Source organism: Elgaria multicarinata, chromosome 16, assembly GCF_023053635.1.
Source record: "Elgaria multicarinata webbii isolate HBS135686 ecotype San Diego chromosome 16, rElgMul1.1.pri, whole genome shotgun sequence".
Lineage (NCBI taxonomy): Eukaryota > Metazoa > Chordata > Lepidosauria > Squamata > Anguidae > Elgaria > Elgaria multicarinata.
The window spans coordinates 31,007,982-31,026,986 of record NC_086186.1 but is presented as its reverse complement, the minus strand read 5'-3'; the positions used below and the strand labels follow the sequence as shown (position 1 = coordinate 31,026,986).

Here is a 19,005-nt window from a genome sequence, read left to right as displayed (position 1 = left end):
ATTTCCCTCCCAGCAGGGTTGCTAAGATGAGACTGATGCCAAGTGAGTCACACTTTGCTCTGGGCTTTATTGAGGGCCACTATCAACAGGCATGCTTTCAGTATCCACCAAACTAAAAACAAATCCTAAGAACTAGGACACCCTGCTGCACTTCTTGGACTCCGCAGATGTAGTTTATGAGCTGAGAAGGGTTTCTGCCTTCTCTCTGATCAATTCTTCCTCTTCTGCTCAACTTTAGAAGTTTTAGTAGCCTGTTCCCAAGGATGGACAAGTCCTCTGAGAGGTGGCCTTGTTTCTAGAACACGTTCTGAGTACCTGAACACTTGGCACTGGATGGAGTGGGCAGGACCAGAACTCTTGAGACTTGGGAACAGTAAGTGGAACTGGAATCGAATGACCACACATCTCTTCATTTTAGATCCAGCACCTTAGCAAGGTCTGTGTCCCGCAGTTCACTCGGGTAGCCCTCTTGCTTTAAACAGCAGCCACAGCTTCTCCTCCAGCACCGGGCTTGTCCCATGTAAGACCCTCACCACCTTCGAGGCCCAAAGGAAGTACTCCTGGACCCGCTCTTCAGACCAACCTGGCCAAAGACAGAATAGTCAGAAACCAGCCACACACATGACAAACCTAACAATGGCAGCAGCTGCTTTGCCTGCACACTGTGACAGAACAGCTTATTGCTTTAGGTGGGGATCAGAGAGCCTCTTGGAAAGAGGGGTGAATACTGAGTCCAGCTCCCTTATCTAGCAGACCCAATCCAACAGAGCCTATTTGAAAATGGCACATGATTTAATGTCTGAACCCACTTTTTGTCAAACCCTATGTTTTAATTTTGGAGAGGTTTTAGATTTTATTTTGCCTAACTTAACTTGGATAGTTTATGCTTTTTAAAGTATTTGACTGTCTGAGCAGTACAACAATGGAACCAGTGACCTAGGGAGGCGGTGGGCTCTCCCATACTAGAGGCAAAGAGGCAGCTGGACAACCATCTGTCAGGGATGCTTTAGGGTGGATTCCTGCATTGAGCAGGGGGTTGGATTGGATAGCCTTATAGGCCCCTTCCAACTCTACTATTCTATGATTTTGTGGTCACCTTGGGGGGTGCAGCGGTTCAGGTCTCGTAGGTTATAGAGCTTGTCAGCCAGTTTCACCAGCCTGGCGGCTTGGCTGCTGTGCACAGCATGCTCAATTTGCAGGCGCTTGCGCTCCATCTTCGGCAACGTCTTATCGTCTGTCACTTCTTCCACAATGCGCCGTACCTCCTCCCCAAAGCTCTCCTCAATCTCTGAGAAAGTGGCGTCTGTGTCTTCGACTGTGTCGTGCAAGAGGGCAGCCTGGGAATAGAAAGAGACATGCCGAAGCTCAAGCCTGCCTGTGTCTCCAGCATGCTGGCTGTGCTTCAAATTCGAGGGTAAAGTGTTGAATGGCACTTATGACGATTACCTATTCTGACCCCTGACGGATTGTGCTTAGAAGCCTTGGGTCGGGTTGATGAATATATGTGATAGCAGGTGGTGCCCTTACCTGTAGTACTGCAATGTCCGTTATTCCAGCTTCCTGCGCCAATATCTGAGCTACACCTGCGGGCACACAGAGTGCAGTTCTTAATTTCTAAAAGGAACTTGAAGCAGAAGCCTACTCGGAAGGAAAGCACGCTGCCCCAGGAGGAAAACGCACTCTACACATGCTTAGAGACGCGGGGGGCGGTTTGGGCAGCTCACCAATGGGGTGGTTGATGTACGGCGTGCGCTCCGGGTCTTTGCGGCGTTGCGAGGCGTGCTTGCGGGCGGCGAAGTCGGCGGCGGCCAGCAGCCTCGCCGCATCGGGGGCGCTCATGGCGGCCCTGGCGCTACCGAAGGCCGCCTCGCGGGAACCTGCGGGCCAGCCGAAGCCGCCTCCGGACTGAGCCCGGGCGGCGCAGTCGGCGGGAGCCACGCGGGGAGGGAGGTGCTCAGCCAGGGCGCCGGGACTCGATCCGGCGGAAGCCTGCCCGTGACTGCCGACCCCGGCGGCGCGGTCCTTCCCGGGGGAGGGGCAGCAAGGCCCGCCTCCTCGCGCAAGGGGAGCCCCGGCGCCCTGCGGGGGTTGACTTGCTGCGCTTCCGGTCAGGCGCAAAGCGCCCCTCGGGGTCGTCGGGGCTGCAGGGCCGCGCAGGGGCCTTTTCGCCGGGGGGAGCTGGAGCTGCTGCTGCTGCTGCAGCCTTTGGGAACTGGGAGGCTTTGTGGCAGCGCTTTCTCCAAGCGGCTGCTGGCGCCTTTTACTCGTCACATGGGGCTCTTTGGGCCTGGCTCTGCCATTTATTTATTTATTTATTTATTTATTTATTTATTTATTACATTCTGGGCGGTTCACAAAAGTTAAAACAGTAAACATTAAAAAGTACACAAAATTTAAAAACCACCAGAAACTTAAAAACTACAGTATAAAAACAAGAGTATCCATTTAAAAAACAACAATTCTGGGGCATGTTAAAAAACAAACTTAGCACTTTTAACTTTTAAATGCTGTTAAACACCTGGGAGAAGCACTACTCAATGTTGATCCAGTCAAATGCTAGGCACCCTCAGCGGCGAAAGTAGTGGGATTGTGGATCCCTCCCATACGTTTTCTGTCCAGCAAAAACAATTAGTTCTATTTGCTCCTGCCTTCCCCTTCCCTGCAATCCCGCACGGGCAAGCTCTTACTTTCCTTGTTTGAAGGGAGGCGAAAGGAAGTGTCTGTGGTGTTCTTTGATGGTTTCTACAAGCAAGTCTTTAGTTGGTGTCTCATTTCAGTAGGATAATGTTATTAGAACATTCAGTTGGATCATTTGTTTGTTTGAAGGGCCGGATTACCACTAAGGGATGGGACAAGAAAAGGTCCGGTCCACAGTAGAAATGACAAGGCGCTGCCAGGCAGCGGGACTTGCATGTCCTCTAGCAGCACTGAGAGCCCAGTTCTTCAACTGCAGGGCTGATGCTGCCAGCAGAACACCTGGGCTGGCCCTACCACAGGATAAGGCGAAGCAGCTGATTTTGGGTGTCACAAAAGAGCAAGAAGTTATTATTACATATATTGTTCTTGGAGTTTTTATTGCCCAGCAGGTGCCAAAACAAACAGCCCAGCATGCTATACGTCTGTATTCGGGAGGAGGGGGAGTGTGATGCCACCCCGCTTTGGTCCTCCTTTATTTCTCTGTTTAAATCAAAGGATCCCAACTCTGGGGTGGGTCATCAGAATGCTGCACCCTGATGCTGTGACTCACTGACTCTTTTTGGCCTCACAGCAGGCAGCCCAGCACTCTCTGTTTCTCCTTCACCGCTGCCACCATTAAACACTACCCAACCTTAGGTACTCCAAGAATCCACTCGTTTATGAAAGCGAAAGAACTTTAATTAGCAATAAGGTTATGCTGTTACAAAGCTTATGGTTTCATCTGGTTCAATGCTGTTTTGTTTCATAGTTTCATTTGCAATCCTGCCTATGCTACCCCTTTTCTACACACTCTCCTCCCAATCAATGTGTGCCCAAAATAATAAAAGCCGTTGTTCCTACAGTCTCACTAGACCTTCTCAGCCAAACCCCAGATCTTAACTTCAACTTCAGCAGACCCGAACTCCAACTAACTCTCTCTCACACATACATTCTACTGCCTCTCCTCCCCCTCAGTACTAATAACCAATCCAGACCTTTGAACCACCAGCCAATCAGCATTCACTTCACATTCTCTCCACTCTCTTCCACTGATTTACAAATACACATTATACAAATTGGCAACAAACAGTAAAACATCACAGAGAGTACCATTTGCAGCAACAACGGCCCTACCTGGGAAGTTTGCAGTGCAAGTTGGAAAACTCTTCTCTCATGGCCACAAAAAGAACAAATCAGCTGCTTCTACACCCTGAGTGAGTGATCTCCCAGCTAGGTTTTCAAGGTACATTGAAGGGGGAACTGAAGTCTGAGGAAGTGGTATTCTTAAGAAGTTCATACTGCAAAAGCTAGCTAGCTTCTGCCTTCCTCACCAAACACACAGAGGCTGAGTTCAGGCGACACGATTAGCGTGTCGTCCGAACTCAGCCAGAGAGTTCAACCCATGGGTTGTTTAAACAGTGAATGGGAAAATGAGTGCTTTTGAATTAGCTTTTATCAACAACCCAGCAATGCCCTATTCCTGGGTTGTTTGATGTGACCTCCAAACTCGAAATTTTGGATTGTTTAGGATTATACAATGCAGAGATTAACTGAACAGTTGCCCATGGTTTTAACCCTACAATAGCCCAGAGTTAAAAAGTTGTTGATGACAGCTGATTAAAAATGGAAGCAACAAGTGTGCAAAAGGCAACGTGCTCACTCCTGTCCATTCATGCGCTGAATTACCCGTGAATTGGCATTATGTATGAACCAGGGTGTTTTTGAAGCACAGACCTGGTTCCCACATAAAGGCAATTTGCTTCCAGTGCAGGATGCTTTTTGCCAGTCTGCAGGCGTGAAGCTGACTGCTTCCCTGAGAGTCAAAGCCGAATGTGGGCCTCCCTTCTAGGCCATGGATGGTGGCAAGTAAGGATGCCCGGACAGGCTGCTGCCAGAACCAGGCGTGGAGGCGGGCTTGGCGCATCACTGGCTCTCCTCCTTGGAGGTTGCGGCACCTGGGGGGATCCGGTAGAGGAAGTTCCCGTCACTGTCGAAGAACTCGTGGCCCCTCTGCACGACGCCTCGCTGGGGCGGCCCTCCTGCCGCCGCCAGCTCCACTTCGCTCGCCAGCTGCCCGTCCCAGTTTGCCCCGCTGCCCGGAGCCCCCCGGTCCCGGTTCACTCGCTGCGCAGCCACTGGAGCGTGGCCAGCCCGTGCCGGGGGCGCAGCAAGCCGGGCGAGCGCCCCCTCGGAGCTGGCGGGCAGCAGCCGGAAGGTGTCCTCGCTGGCCAGGGGGCCCCTGCCGCCGCCGCCGCCGCCGGCTTGGGCGTCCTGCTCGCGTCTCCGTTCCGGGGAAGGGGAGAAGCGGCTCCTCAGGACCCTGCGCACCACCTCGGGCTGCACCTGGAAGCCTCGCGCCAGGCGGACCACGGGCCACTCGTCGGGCCACTCCCGGCTGAGGTACCTGCGGCGGGGGAGCAGGTGTGAAGGGAGAGACTCAGAAGCGCCGGAGGGCTCCCGCGGGCCCGGCCCTCTGAGCACGTGCAAGGCGCCCCCCCCGCCCCCCCCCGCGCTCACCGCATCTGCTCCATGGCCTGGCGAGTCAAGGCGCGTTCCGGGGCGCCCGCCGGCTCCATCAGCTGGCGCAGCCTGCGCGCGCGGACCGCCTTGGCCTGGCTCCGCAGCACCCTGCGGGGAGAGAGACGGTGACGGGGCCTGCGGGGAGGCCGCGGCGTGGGGGGGGGGGGGTGCGCTTGGACCGGGTCCTACCTCTCCGCATCCTCGGGGAGTGCAGCTTCGGCGTGGCTTTCCCTGAGCCGGGCAAGGGCCCTCCGCAGGAAGGGGAGCCGGCCGGGCCCCATCCTGAACCTGGCTGCCTCCGACCCGCTCTGCGGCGCGGGGCAAGGCAAACGAGCCGGCGGCCCTGGAGCTGCCTCCCCGGGATTGAGCCGGGCCCGGCCCGGGCTCTGCCTGCCTGCCTGCCTGCCTGCGCCGGCCCTGGTGGCCCCAGCCCGAGCGGCCGGGCTGAGCGGCGCGCCGCCTCCAAGCGTGCGCCGCGCCCCGGGGCAGCGAGGCAAAGGCCCTCCCTCGGCCGCGACTGTCAGAGCTGCTGCTGCTGCTGAGGTCCCGGGCTGGATGGGCGCCTCGGTCGGGAAGGCGAGGCGGGGTGACGTAGGCGCAGCCGCGGAGGGGCCCCGGGCGGGTTCGGAAGGCGGGGCGACGCCCTGGCGCATGTTGCCTTTGGCCGCGCCCCGGAGTTTCTAGAAGTTATTGATAATATGAAGGGGAAAGAAACTTCTTTTTTTTTTACAGAATCAGCAGGTCCACAGGGTATCCACCAAGGAGTTCATAAAGATCTCAAATAAGGGGCTATTTATCCAAAACCAGTGATCTAGGGAGGTTGTGGGCTCTCCCACACTAGAGGCCTTCAAGAGGCAGCTGGACAAACATCTGTCAGGGATGCTTTAGGGTGGATTCCTGCATTGAGCAGGGGGTTGGACTCAATGGCCTTGTAGGCCCCTTCCAACTCTGCTATTCTATGATTCTAAGAAGATTCTTGGTTTTCTTACCAGGCTGTCCTCTGGCCAACTAGCGTTATTGAATGCTGGGTTGGTCCAAAACATAATCTCTATCAGCCTTAATTCAGATGTGGATGAGGAGCTAACCTGGTTTTATTTCACAGGCCTTGTGGAAAGGAGTCTCTCAGCAGAGCCCAGGTTGGAGGGTTGGGAAGGAAGAGTCACTGTTGTTACATCTCCCTTTCCAGGCCTCTGGTCCAGGTCAGTTTCGATCTGGGGGATGGACCCTATACTGGGTGTGGAGAAAATAGATAGAAGTTTTTGTTCCTCTCTCGCCCCATGAAGCTGAACAGTGGGACATTCAGGACAGAAAAAAGGAAATACTTCTTTACACAGCGCACAGTTAAATTCACTGCCGCAGGATTTCTTGATGGCTACCGACATGGACAGCCTTAAAAGGGGATTAGGCAAATGAATGGAGGATAAGGCTGTCAGTGGCTGCTAGTCCTGATGACGGTGGCCCTGTTCTGATGACTATACTAAGCCACGGCGGTTAAGCCTGTTGAGCTAAACATTGTGGCTCAGCAGGTCATGTGAACCATGACTTAGTGGGTTGTGTGACCCATTCCTGATCATGGTGGCTGCATAACCACACCTTAAATACGCTCACTAACCATTTGCTGCACAAGGGTCAGCGGCCTAACCGTGGCTTGGCATGTTGTCTGAACAGGCCCTATAGGTTATCTCCAGAGTCAGGAGCAGCCTGCCTCAGAGTACCAGTGGCTGGGAAAGGGCAGCAGGAGAGGGCCGTTGCCCCCAGGGGAGCTTCCCGGAGGCATCTGGTTGACTGCGATAGGAAAGAGGGTGCTGGATCAGATGGGCCTTTGGACTGATGCAGCTGGGCAATTCCTCTGTTTTTAAGGAAGCAGCTATATGCTATGACTTGGCAGACCGCAGATTGTATAACTGTATAAAACTTTAATACAAAGTCGGTTACAAAAGAACCCCCCTTCCCAGCCCATAGTGCTCTTCCAGAATGGCGCCTGAGCCTTGACAGGCTGACTGGCGTCTGTGACAGGGAAGCTGACATGCCGGAGGGCAGGGGATGACGACACACAGCCGAAGGTGCTGAAGACGGTTCTCAGAACTTGCTGCTGCCTGGAGGGAAAAGTGCTCTGGCTGCATTGCTCTGCACTAGAAGAACGAGTGTTCAAGGGGTTCACGGAAGGTGGCCTCAGAGGGATGTGGGGGTCCAGGGCCACCGGGAGACGGGGCAGCAGGGGCAGCAGGGCAGGGGCTCCGTCTCCCTTTCTGCCCCTCTCGGCACTGGCGGCAGCAGCAGCAGCAGGATCCCCCAGCCCAGCTCTTCTTGCTCCTAGGATCGCTGTTCTGCTGAGAAGTCGTCAAGTCCCTTTCCTGTGGGAGGAGAAGACCAAGGAAGGAGCCAGGAGCGTTCGGATCAACCCCACCACAGCATGCCCCAGTTCTGGGGGTGGGGAGAGAGGGTGCTACCTGGGCTGGTTGAGGTGCAGCGTGGCCACATTGTTGGAGCGGTGTGGACTGGTGCGCCGGACGAGGGGGGCTGAAGCGGAGTTGATGGCTAGTCCGTGCACATCAGAGCGGTTTAGTGGGGCCGCCACGGAGGGGAAGGGGAAGCTGCTGTACATGTGGCTCGGTGCTTTCCCGTTGTGAGACAGGCAGCTCAGGGAGCCGGAGCTCAGGTACAAGGGCCTCTTGCTGGCAGGGCTGCCTGGAAAAGAAGCGAGGTGAAGCAAAAAGCATGGCCGGCTGGTCTGCATGGCTGCTGCTAGGGGTCCTCGCAGACAAAGGAGATGCTAGGCACTTGGGAGGGTCTCAGTAGGGTGGGGAAAAGACCGGCTGAAGAATGCAGGTCGGCACGTTTAGCTCACGTTTTGCCCCTGACCTCCTGCGTGCCTGTCTCATGGCACCACTGCCCGACACGCCTGCCAGGATACTGGTTTGCCCTGTCTCCCCTGAAGACGGGCTCTCATTGTACCCGAGTGCTGATGTTTTTGAGCACACAGAGAGAAAGCAGCCCACGCAGTACCGGGGGATATGCCCCCCATGCCCCCTCCCCCTGATACTCACTGCAATCCACCTTGTTCTTGGCACTGGCGAATCGCCGTCCTCCGGCCTTCAGCATCCGGGCAAGAGTGCAGGGCTCACCAACCATGGCCGTGCCGAGCCAGCTCATGTTCTTGGGCGGCTGGATGTGGAGTTGGGGCTTGAAGTGTGAGGAATAGGAGGACTCCTGGGAAGGGCCAAGGCCCGACAAGGCACCCAGGATGGTTGGGATGAAGCCTTGGTGGCTCAGCAACTGGCCTTGCGCTGTGGGCTGCTGCAGGATCTGCTGTCCAAGCTCCTGGACAGAGCCCCCTAAGATGGAGAGGGGGACGAGGGTCATCAGGTTCTGGGATTCTCGGTTATTAAACACATCCTGGAGAAAGTGGGGCTGGAAGGAAAAAGCAGCAGGTTGAGGTTTGTAGAAAGGCAGCCCTCCTGAGTCACCTCTTGCTGCCGGGCTTCCCTCACTTGAGGCTTCTCTGCAGTGACCCCGTCACATTGCAGCAGCAGAATGCTCTTTGTGCTCCTCAAAGCTGGAATGTTGTCCTCTCCCACGAGGCGTGTTCATCCCCAAAGTAGGTATTGAACATTTATGGAGCACCAATGCTTGCCCCTGGAGGTGAGGCACTTGGGATTCTCCTTTCCAGATGGGGAACGGGCTGAGAGGGAACGACGTTCACGTCCGTGGCAGGGGTGGAACCCATGTCTACCAGATGCAGGGCCAGATTTCTATCCACGAGGCCACACTGGCTCCCAGCTCACCTCCTTTGGCAGTATTCAGAATCCTGCTCCTAGACTTGCAATGGCTGCATGAGCCATGCACCCACCTGGCTTTCAGAGATGTTAATGTGGGGCCTCTGGATCTCCACTGGCTTGGGCTCAGTGTTGCGGAGCAGGCGGGTCAGCTGGTCTACAATGCCCAGCCCACGGATGAGGTTTTCACGCCGCAGGAGAGCTTTGACCCTCTCCACTTCCTCTTCCTCGACTATGGCTTGGGGAGTCATGCTGTCATAGGGCAAAGAGGGCATCTGAGGAAGGAAACAGCCCGGGTTAGATCTGGGAAGAGGAGCTGAGCCCATGGTGCTCATTCATTGCTTTAGAAAATATTTAAGTCCAACTTGGCAGTTGGAGATTGCAACGCAGTTTACATAACGAACTTCAAAACAAAACCACCACAAAAAACATCTGTTCCTCCCAATCATGAACGCAAAACCAGACTCCCTCCATTCTACAAGGCCAGGGTGGATGCTGGGGTGTTCTGCCTCCCCCCACCTCCTAATCTGTATTTCATTTGGACCTTTGGCCCATTCTTCTAGAGCCACACAAGCAGACCCTCCCTCATTCACTGGGCGAAAAAGGCAGCGGAGCGGTGGAAAGGGGCTCTTCTGCCCAGACCCTTCCAGTCTGCAATCACGCTGCCCAAGGGCAACACTTGGCACGGGGGCGGAATTTAGCCTCTCTAGAATGCCGGGTGAAATGGGATGAAACGGCACACAAGGGCAATGCCTGGCTAAAGCATCTGGGGAGGGAGGGAGACTACCGTGCTGTTCACAACTTCCCATGACAAGTGGCGGAAGAAGTCATTCTGTCAATACAAGCCAGCCAGCATGCAACACTGCATGAAACATTTACCAGGTTTTTAATTGGCAGACATGGGTACAGAAGATTGGTCTGGCAATGGGATCCACAGCCCTTCCCAGGCCCCTCCTTGGCACCGAGAGAGAGGGAGGGAGGGAACCGGCCGCTTGGGGGCTACCTTTGGGTTCCAGGTCTTGCTGTGGCTGTACGCCAGGCGGGTGAGGGCGGACTTGCCCTTGCCCTTCTCGTGGGACTTCTCCCCCGCCGACTCCCCCTGCAAGCTCTCCTTCACGTCCCTTTTCTTCTTCCCGGCGGTGCTTTCCCTCTGCTCCTGCTTCTGGCGGATCTCCTCCAGTTGCTGCCTGGCAGGGCACAAGTCATCTTGGGTGGATGCGACACAGGGCTTCACATGTGCATGAATTGAGAAAACCAGCCCTGCATGGTGAGCACGTTCTTCAATTTGCCCGCCCACTTCCCAGCTACCTGGCACACTCTTCTCTGGCTTTGGAGGCAACTGTTTCTTGGAAGAGGGATCCACTGTGCTTGAAGAAGGGCGCATACTTCTCAGTGCCACGTGATGGGAAGATACGACGGTAGCCACCCAAGTGACAGTTCTCATACTTTTCTGCTTGCGCCAGCCAGGCTGCCTGGTTATTCTCCATCTGTTCACGCCTGCAAAGTAAGAGATGTCAGAAACTCTACAGGCTCTGCCTGGGACAGGGGGCCTTGTGGGCACCGCAGTCCTTTCCCTTGGTCTTTCCAGCCAGCAGGTATTAAGCCCACATCCAGGAACATGGTCCTCTTTACTCCCCTCCCCCCAAGAGGCAAGGTGCAGTGAACAGCTTCAACCAAGACCAGCCCTCACACACTGCCATGCAGCCCATCCGAGGGAGATAAAGGCAAACAGATGTCTTCTGCCTGCTCTATTTCATCTCTCCTGTGGTGGCTGGGGAGTGCCCCGCAGCCCGAGCATGCTGCAAATGGACTGAGGGAAAGGCAGAGCGTTGGTCTCCGAAGGTGAGGCCCCAGAAATCCTGGCAGCTGGTCCGACTGGAAGCTACGAAAGACTGCAAGGCCAATGGCCCAGACAGGCCCTTCCTATGGCTAACCCTATTGGGGCCCTGTGGTGCTTGTCCTCACTGGCGTACCTGGCCTCACGTGGCGGCTGGTGAGCCTGGAGAAGACGCTCCTTCACCCGTCTCTTGTCTTCCTCCAACACCTTCCTCTTGTCACAAGCATGCAGGTTGATGAGATTGATGGCATCACAGAGCAGCGCATCCTTCACTTCACGATCCAGCCGTGAATCTGTGGTGAAGCTGGGGGAGTGGTTGACCTGGAGGGGAAAGAGCAACGGACCTTCACTGGGTCAGGACAGAAGCAGCACTCCCTGGGAGACCGGGGGCCATTCTAGGATCTGGCCTGGCCTGGCCTGGCCTGGCCTGGCCTGGGGGACGGAACTTCATGGGTCCTGCTCTTTCTAGAACAACTAAATCAGTTCTGATTTTAATGTAAAAAAATAAAATAAAATTCTTACGGCTACATTAAAGACTCAGATAAGTAGAAAGAAAAGAGTAGTTAGGATTAACATGGGTGAGTCAGGCAGGGACAGCGTGTTTCCTTGGGGCAGAGCTTGAGAAGGCAGAACCCTGGGGATGGAGGAATTCGACATTCGCAGCTGGGCAAGGTTAGCACCATTGACTTCGATCGGCATCCAGCATCCTGGCTCAATGCAAAGTATTTGTTCACATGTTGCTGTCAATAAAATGACTGTCAACACTTTCTGCATTTAATTTCCTTCTGACTTCACAGTTCACAATTCTTTCTCTCCCGCAAACCTGGCTATAGGTTCGATATATACACCTGAAAATCTCTACAATGGTCCAAGAGTCCAAGAGTCTTTGGTGTTTCTGTTGCACTAGACCAGCCTTTCTCAACCTGGGGCGCTCCAGATGTGTTGGACTACAACTCCCAGAATGGCTGGGGCATTCTGGGAGATGCAGTCCAACACATCTGGAGTGCCCCAGGTTGAGAACCACTGCACTAGACTAACATGGCTGCTACCCAAGGGATCAGTTTGAAGGTATGCAAGACATCCATCTTCTCCCACTTCATCTCGAACTTCCAAAATCACTGTAGGTGCCATTGCTGCTCGTTTCAAGATTCACTGGAGTCGATCAGGCCATACATGCAAAAGACCAGGTAGCCTGCCTGGAAAAGTAACTTAGAAAGAAGCCCACCTGGGTGGAACCCTGTGCTTTGGGGTGCGGTGGGAAGCTGGGCCGTCCTCTCCTGGGGACCCTGCTGCAGACAGACAGAGGCAACCCACTCACCTCCAAGAGCCAAGGCTTGAGTTTCCTGTCGAGGAGGATGTCGAAGCCCAGGATCTCAAAGCAGGCACAGCCAGAGATGTGGTTGGGAAAGCAGGTGCGGTAGTTGTGCTTCAGGACTGGGTGGGCAGCAATGAGGGTTTTGATGATGATGTCCTCAATGTCCCGCCACAGCTCTGATGTGTCACAGCTGTGCTCCTGCATCCAGGCGTTCAGTGTGGACAGCTTCCTGTTGGGTTCATTTAGGGAGAGGAGGGTATGTCAAGAACAGACCCTGTCCTTGAGAAAGGACAAGCCCCAGCCTTGTCCTCCAAACCACAAAGAACAGGGCAAACGCAGCCAGGGCAAAGCAGACCAACCAACACAGGTACATCCTCATCCCAAATTCATTGCATTGGGGCTTGCTTCCAAGCAAGCGTGCTATGCTTAGGATTGGCACCTTGGCCTACACAACAGGGTGCAGCAATGGATTGAGGAGCCTGCAGTATACAGCTGGCACTGCAGCCCAGGCTTCTTCCCTGATTGGCAACACCTCGCTGGGGCCATGGGCAGAGAAGGGGGGGGTCTTTCCCAGCCTTGCTGTCCAAGGTCCCTTCTTATCTGGAGATGCTGCCAGCGATTGGACCTGGGACCTTCTGCATGTGAAGGATGTGCCCTGGCAGCAAGCTGTGGCCGCCACCCCAAGACCAAGACTGTCTGTGTCAAATCCTCTCTCTCACAAGGGTCTCATAGAAAGAATAGAAACATTAGAAACAGACTAGGACTTCATATGCAGGAAAGTGCTATAGAATAACCTGCTCATTTTATTGATGTCTTGGGCAGTCTTGGGCAAGTCTCTGGGTTTCCAGAGAGTGGGGGGCTCAATCCCCCACATCCACAATCCACCCACTAGCTGCCAATTGCCTCCTGGGTGCCCAAGAGCCCCACAGCAGTGCCTGGCTGCAAATGCCCCAAGCAGGAGGCCGAGCTCTGCTCCTGCAGAGGGCTGGGCAGGGACAATACCTCTTACTGCCTGTGTTGTCATCTCGCACAAAGTTCTCATTATGCTTGTTGATGGCGTAGTTGGTCAGATGCATACAGATGTCGTCCTGAGTGAGAGACAGCAGGAGGGCTCACTCTCCACGCCTAGAGGCCTTTCCATCCCTTGACCAGCAGCATTCACCCACCCACCCCCATTCCGCAGCAGCATTACAAGCCTGCTTTCCATACTCCTCAATGCTGCACCCAAGGAGTTGCCTTTACACTGCGCCAGGTCCACGATCCATTTAGACAGCCCCCCCTTTCCCAACCCTGGGAGCTTTGCAATTCCAGGGACTAAACCTGGGATGCCCCTCAGCATGCAAAGTGCCACTTGGACGTTCTCCCCAGAAGCCCCATCGGGCACCCATAGCTTATTATCCTACAGTGTTTGCCAGTTCCTGGGAAACAACCCTTCTTTACCAGGTTGCTGCTGCTGGGCTCGATGTACCTCATGGTGGCAAAGCGGGCCAGCCCTTCCTCGTACACAAAGACCTTCAGTGGGTCGCAGGAGGTGACCAGGACGTAGATGCGCATGTCAAACTTGAAGCCATCAATGAGGAAAGGCTGCAAGGAGACAGGCGGAGGAGTGACTGCGAGTGGGGGCACTCGATGTCCCCTCAGCTGAGGGCAACTCTCTCCACTGGGCCCAGAGCCCACCAGGCTAGGCATGCAGCAGCTGAGCTCTTGCGGTGGCTGCAGACTGGGTAAAGGGTCCTGTTTGCCTGCCTACCTTGGCAATATACTGCTGGCATATCATGTGCTCGCCATGCTTGATCTCCTTGGGATTACGTGTAATGAAGATGCCCCGTCCTTGGCAGCCACTGTCTGGTTTGCAGATGTATGTCCTGTTTTTTCTCATGCGTCCATAAGCTTGGAAATCCCCATAACTGTACAAAGAATGCAGCTGTTGGTGTGCAAGTGAACCACCCACCCAATCCTGTGCTGCCCAAAGTTCCCTCTCCGAAGCCCTTGGCAGGAATGGTTCTTGATCTGAGAGGAGGAGGAGGAGGGACCCCAGAGCCAGGCAGGAACGTGACAGGCGTCCCTGCACAACGGCAGTCCATCGCTTGCCCTTGCTGTAGCTCCACTACTTGAGGTGGGGCTTGTGCTGGCCAGAGATTGTCCCACCGGAGCGCTGGAGCCCCTTCCTTCCCTCCCTCCCTCACTCACTCTGCAGGCAAGCACCAGGTGCGTGGGAAGATGCTGTACTCCTTGGGGAAGAGCTTGAGCATGCGGTTGAGGTTGCGGGCAAGCAGGTCCTTGCGGCAGATCTCTGCCATGCCGGGGAAGTGATTGATTTTCTGGAAGGAAGCAAGAGCAGCAGAGCTACAGAACAGGGAGGAGATCGCCCGCACCTGACTAAGGGGATTCAAGCGCTCTTGTGAACATCTCCCTGAGGCTGCAAGTCCTCCTATGCCCACTTACTTGAGAGGAAGCCCCATTTAACTCAGAGTTACTTCTGAATCAACTTGCCTAGGATTGCACTGAATATTTTATTTGGTTGTTTTTTTTATTTAGGGTATTTTATCCCACTTTTTAATTTTACCCAAAAAAAATCCAAGGCATTTTCCACTTCAAAAACCAAATACAAATAATGACAAAACACTTAATAAAAGGACAAAACACAAATGAAGCATAAAATAGCAAAACCAGCCTAAAGTTAAATTGAGATGAACAATAAAATCAGACCATAAAAGCTTTTAATGATCTACTAGAAGCACAGAAAGGACCACTTTCACCTGGCATCTAAAGTTTAACAAAGTGAAAACCCCTCAGGAGGGAGGGGGCTCCACAGAGAAGACCCTGCCCCAGTCATCACCCACCTTACCTCCTCCGACTGCATCTGCTTTCGGAGGCGAGGTGGAAGGTAACTGTGGGTAAGGGTCTTCTCGGTGATGTTGCCGCAGCTGTGGAACTCCCTCTCAAGGGGCCTCTGAAGCAGATTTAAATAACCTGGGACTACACTGTCTCAATTTGGAAAAGGCTCTGTAGGGAGGTATATATGGTGCCCTCTGTGCTTTCTTCCTTGCTGAAGGTACTTCAAATATTAAGCCTTTTTTAGATGAATGGGTGGCTTCATTGGTTGGCTAGTTAACTGAATATGCCTCTCATTTTGTAGTTTCGTCATTGATATAATAGAGTATTTGTCATTCTATTATTTATGTACATCACTCTGGAATAACCAAAACAGGAGATTTCTCCCAGCCCCTTAGAAATACAGCAACAAAACAACAAGGTTGGGCAGACTGGTGACAGTAAATATAATTGGAACAAAATCTAATAATATTTTTACTCTATATAGTTAAAAGATATACATAAAACAGTAAGAATATGCTGTTATTGTGCTATAAAAATATACATCAAACCAACAAGAAAGAATACAATTATGTTAAAAGCATTCTTAAACATAATATTGTTTGTGTATTCACCACTTTAAATACTGCAGTGGCCTATACTGATAACTGTGCTGTATGTATACATACAATGTGTTTTTATATATTTGTGTTTATTTTTGGACGCACCTCTTATATGCAAGACTATGGAAGACTATGCTGAAACACGTTTGGTTTATTTGGTATTGGTTATTTTTGGTATGGTTAGATTTTTTATAACACAACAACATTGTTGTTTTCAGTTAGACTACTTCTTGGTTTCTGCTTCTTTATTGCATCATATAAAGGTTTACAGGATCGATACATTAGTAATTTCAGATCACACCCCAGTATGTTTGGTCCAGTTCTCAAATTTGCCAACGCCTTCTGGACTTTGGCATTTTAATGTTTCTCTTTTAAATAATGAGAAGTTCAAATCTCAGATTACTGCTGAATTGGCTGAATATTTTGATATCAATGAGGGTACTGTGGGTTCCTGTGCCATGGAATGGGAGGCCAGCAAAGCCTTTATCCAGGGCCGAATCATTGCTTATGCAGCATTTAAAAAAAGACAGAATAGCACAACAGGTGCTTTTAGATAAGAAGTTGAAATCTCTTATAACCCAGTTTGCTAGTACTCCATCAGCACAACTGTATTAGGAGTTACAAAAAGTTAAATGTGAACTAAATAATATTTTCTCTCTCAGCAAGCAGAATTTGCCCTAACCTGTTTGAGACAGGTATACTGGGAAAATGGGGAATGTCCTGGTAAAATTTTGGCATGACGTCTTAAACACCAAAAACATAGAAATGTTATTTCTGCTATTAAAGATGCAAATAATATGATTCATACTTCTACTGGTATAAATTTACAATTCTTAAGGTTGCATAGTTAGGGTAGTGAGATATCGGAGCAGGATATGAACACTTTCTTTACTCAGATCAAGCTCCCTTGTTTAGATTCTTTGCAAAGGTAATACCTTATGGCTCCTATAAGACTCGAAGAGTCTACTACAGGTACCTGAAACCTCTTCATGTCCATAACACGTTCCAGTGAGACTGAGCAGTCAGTCCAGTAAACAGTCCACTCCTCATCCTCCCCTACTTCTTTCAGACCACAGCGTCGAGCAGCACGCCTAACTGCAGCAAGAAAAGGAAAGGGCCATGGAGGGCTCCAGGAAGCCTCAGGGTTTCCTCTGGGCCCTGCCTGCTGCAACCATCTGAGCAGCATGGATCATCCCCCTAGGAATTAAACACAAGAATCACCAGTAGTGGCCCTGGAAACTTCTCCTTTAGTGCAGGTGCCCTATGGCTCTCCAGGCCCTACAGCAACTGTTGAATGCTGCTTGCAGGTTGTTAATTCCCCAGATGCTACCAAGGCTCTGGGCAATGCTCTCCAGCTAGGACGAAGCCACTACGAAGCAACCATAACTTACCACTCTCATATTTGCAGTTGGTCAGGTTGATGGACAGCAGCCTAGAAAAAGGATGGGAGAAAGCAACTGCTCAATAGCTGGGGAGAACTGGTCTGTGAAAAGCAATGACTGCTGGGAGAAAAATGCACCCTGCAAACCAAAAGGCTGAAGCCCCTTAGCCCATATGGCCCAGGACAAACAGTGACTCTGAGGCCAAACGAAAGATCTGTGGGAGGGCGGGGAGGTTTTCAACACTGGTGGAGAATGCACTAGGATGTGTGCATGAAAAGCCCAGAGATCACTCCCAAAATACGACATGGGTGCAGAGGGGTCTTAAACACGGAGATAAGATGCACCTGTGTTTTTTCTTTCTCTTTCTCCTTGTCTCTTCTGGCTCACAATCTTCTGCTGTTTGTTCTTCCAGATCTATCAGGGAAACACCAGGCTGGTCCCTCTTCTTGCCTGCTTGGTCAGGGTGCCCTCGGCTCAAGGCTTGTTCTTTGTCCTGAGAGCTGTTGTATTGCGATACTTTATTTTCTGCCTCCAGTCTCTTAAGGCATTCATTTGCAGACTCATCTGACAGACCTCCTTCCTCTTCCTCCTCTTCGTCTTCATCTGTTTCATTCTCAGACTCACTGCTTTCATCTGTGTTGATCTTCATTCTCTCAGGCACTCTTACAAAGAGCACAGGAAAGAAGGTATCATAAAAACCGTACTGAATCAGACCAAGAGGCCATCTAGTCCAGCATTCTGTTGTCACAGAGCATTCTGTGTCAGCAGAGCCTGCATCTGCAACATTATTACTGATAATGAAATCCAAATCAGAACTTGTCTTTTTCATAGTGCCCTTTATATTGTGGTGTTTTAATGCTTTTGTTATAATGTGTTTTACTGTAATTCTCACTTTTTATAAGCCAACTGGAAACTGGTCTCTCAGGTGAAATAATAAACAAGTGCATATTGCAGCCGGGCTACCTAGCGCGGCGGCCCGCCCTGCCCACTGGTCTCTGCTGAGAGCAGCACCGGCTCCCCAGCAGCTGAAGCCCTCCCAGTCCCAGGAGAGGCTCGGAGGCACATCCGGGGGACTGAGCTTACAAGCGGCTGAGCCGCAGCCTGACGCGAAGGAGGCGCCCACGGCTCGCCCAGGGCTGCAAAGGGTCAGGTTTAACGTTATTAATCAGGCTTCGGATCAGGTTTAGCGATAGGGCTACTCATCGCGGATCTAGCGCGGCTGCTACAGCAGCCGCTTTGCGATGCTCGTCTTGCTCGTGCTCCTGTGAAGCGGGGCCTTAGTGGCCCCATTTCGCAGAGGTGCAGAGCGCGGGGAGCGGTGCGACTCCCACAAGGCCTCCGGGAAGCCGGACGACGTCACACTCCGTTCACCGCCTGCCGGGGGGGGGGAGGCCGACTCCCCGCCCGCCCGCCCTCAGCGGGGGAACCTCCCGGGCTCCTCCGGCTGGCCGTGCTTCGCCGGGAAGCGCTTCCTCTCGCCGCGGCCGGCGTGCCACGGAGGCTTCTCCGCCCGCAAGCTCGCCGCGCGCCCCCTCACCGGCCCCGGGGCAGCGGCGGCGCCTGGGCCTCGGGCTCCCTCGGGCCCTGACGCGGTCACCATGCCGACAGCGGGCTCCGCCCCTTGGGCGGGCGACGGCGCGGAGGAGAGCCGACACGTCACAACCATAAGGGCTGCTCGAGGGACTAGAGCGCCGCCAGCCCGCCTGCCTCCGCGCCGGCTGCGGCGCCATCAGCGTGCGACGTTCTTTGTGACGCAAACGGAAGCTCTCTTCCCATTGGCCTTCGTCCGGCTCCTGATTTGCACGAGCAAATCAGTCTTATACGCCCAGTCGTTTTATACGCCGGAAAATACGGTATCTGCTTTCTCCTCCGTTACAAAGCTCCCCTAAGCCACGTTATTGGTCCATCTCTACTAATCTGGCTCACGGGTTGGTTGTCAACTTTTTAGTATGGATTTAAGTTTTCAACCAATGGAGGAGGGGCACAAAACACCCCTTGCGCCCCCTCCCTCCTGCTGTCAACTGCAACTGCTGAACTTTGCAACTAAGATTGTAGCGCCTGA

At 53.1% G+C, this 19,005-nt stretch overlaps 3 protein-coding genes across 4 annotated transcripts; all 3 read right to left on the bottom strand.

Annotated features, from left to right (window-relative positions):
* Positions 1–47: 47 nt before the first annotated feature.
* Positions 48–1,921, bottom strand: HDDC3 (HD domain containing 3). Of its 2 annotated transcripts, XM_063142277.1 has the most exons (4): positions 1,725–1,921; positions 1,528–1,583; positions 1,097–1,337; positions 48–583 (listed from the first exon to the last, which is right to left on the bottom strand). In XM_063142277.1, the coding sequence occupies exons 1-4, from the start codon at positions 1,837–1,839 to the stop codon at positions 453–455; spliced, it is 543 nt and encodes a 180-aa protein (XP_062998347.1). In that variant the 5' UTR covers positions 1,840–1,921; the 3' UTR covers positions 48–452. The 2 variants fall into 2 exon arrangements, with proteins under 2 accessions (XP_062998347.1, XP_062998348.1); XM_063142278.1 differs by lacking the exon at positions 1,528–1,583 and having other exon boundaries at positions 1,725–1,912.
* A 1,432-nt stretch (positions 1,922–3,353) lies between these two features.
* On the bottom strand, positions 3,354–5,665 carry NGRN (neugrin, neurite outgrowth associated). Its single transcript, XM_063142253.1, has 3 exons — positions 5,386–5,665; positions 5,194–5,304; positions 3,354–5,080 (listed from the first exon to the last, which is right to left on the bottom strand). Exons 1-3 carry the CDS (start codon positions 5,475–5,477, stop codon positions 4,600–4,602), a joined length of 684 nt encoding a protein of 227 aa, XP_062998323.1. The 5' UTR covers positions 5,478–5,665; the 3' UTR covers positions 3,354–4,599.
* Positions 5,666–6,925: 1,260 nt separating this feature from the next.
* TTLL13 (tubulin tyrosine ligase like 13) lies at positions 6,926–17,690 on the bottom strand. Its single transcript, XM_063142378.1, has 15 exons — positions 17,288–17,690; positions 16,953–16,993; positions 16,538–16,656; positions 14,315–14,445; positions 13,875–14,031; positions 13,565–13,708; positions 13,127–13,212; positions 12,128–12,353; positions 10,946–11,130; positions 10,281–10,469; positions 9,976–10,159; positions 9,047–9,247; positions 8,244–8,607; positions 7,647–7,884; positions 6,926–7,550 (listed from the first exon to the last, which is right to left on the bottom strand). Exons 1-15 carry the CDS (start codon positions 17,590–17,592, stop codon positions 7,538–7,540), a joined length of 2,583 nt encoding a protein of 860 aa, XP_062998448.1. The 5' UTR covers positions 17,593–17,690; the 3' UTR covers positions 6,926–7,537.
* Between the last annotated feature and the right edge of the window lie 1,315 nt (positions 17,691–19,005).

Excerpts from the sequence above, each read along its gene's own strand:
- HDDC3 (XM_063142277.1), bottom strand. The coding sequence starts at position 1,839 with ATGAGCGCCCCCGATGCGGCGAGGCTGCTGGCCGCCGCCGACTTCGCC. Across the intron at positions 1,584-1,724 it reads GTACATCAACCACCCCATTG|GTGTAGCTCAGATATTGGCG; the intron begins GTGAGCTGCCCA and ends GTGTGCCCGCAG. Across the intron at positions 584-1,096 it reads GAACCGCTGCACCCCCCAAG|GTTGGTCTGAAGAGCGGGTC; the intron begins GTGACCACAAAA and ends GTCTTTGGCCAG.
- NGRN (XM_063142253.1), bottom strand. The coding sequence starts at position 5,477 with ATGGGGCCCGGCCGGCTCCCCTTCCTGCGGAGGGCCCTTGCCCGGCTC. Across the intron at positions 5,305-5,385 it reads CTCCCCGAGGATGCGGAGAG|GGTGCTGCGGAGCCAGGCCA; the intron begins GTAGGACCCGGT and ends CTCTCCCCGCAG. Across the intron at positions 5,081-5,193 it reads CAGGCCATGGAGCAGATGCG|GTACCTCAGCCGGGAGTGGC; the intron begins GTGAGCGCGGGG and ends CCCCCGCCGCAG.
- TTLL13 (XM_063142378.1), bottom strand. The coding sequence starts at position 17,592 with ATGAAGATCAACACAGATGAAAGCAGTGAGTCTGAGAATGAAACAGAT. Across the intron at positions 14,032-14,314 it reads ACCTGGTGCTTGCCTGCAGA|TTATGGGGATTTCCAAGCTT; the intron begins GTGAGTGAGGGA and ends TTCTTTGTACAG. Across the intron at positions 10,470-10,945 it reads CAGCCGCCACGTGAGGCCAG|GCGTGAACAGATGGAGAATA; the intron begins GTACGCCAGTGA and ends CTTACTTTGCAG.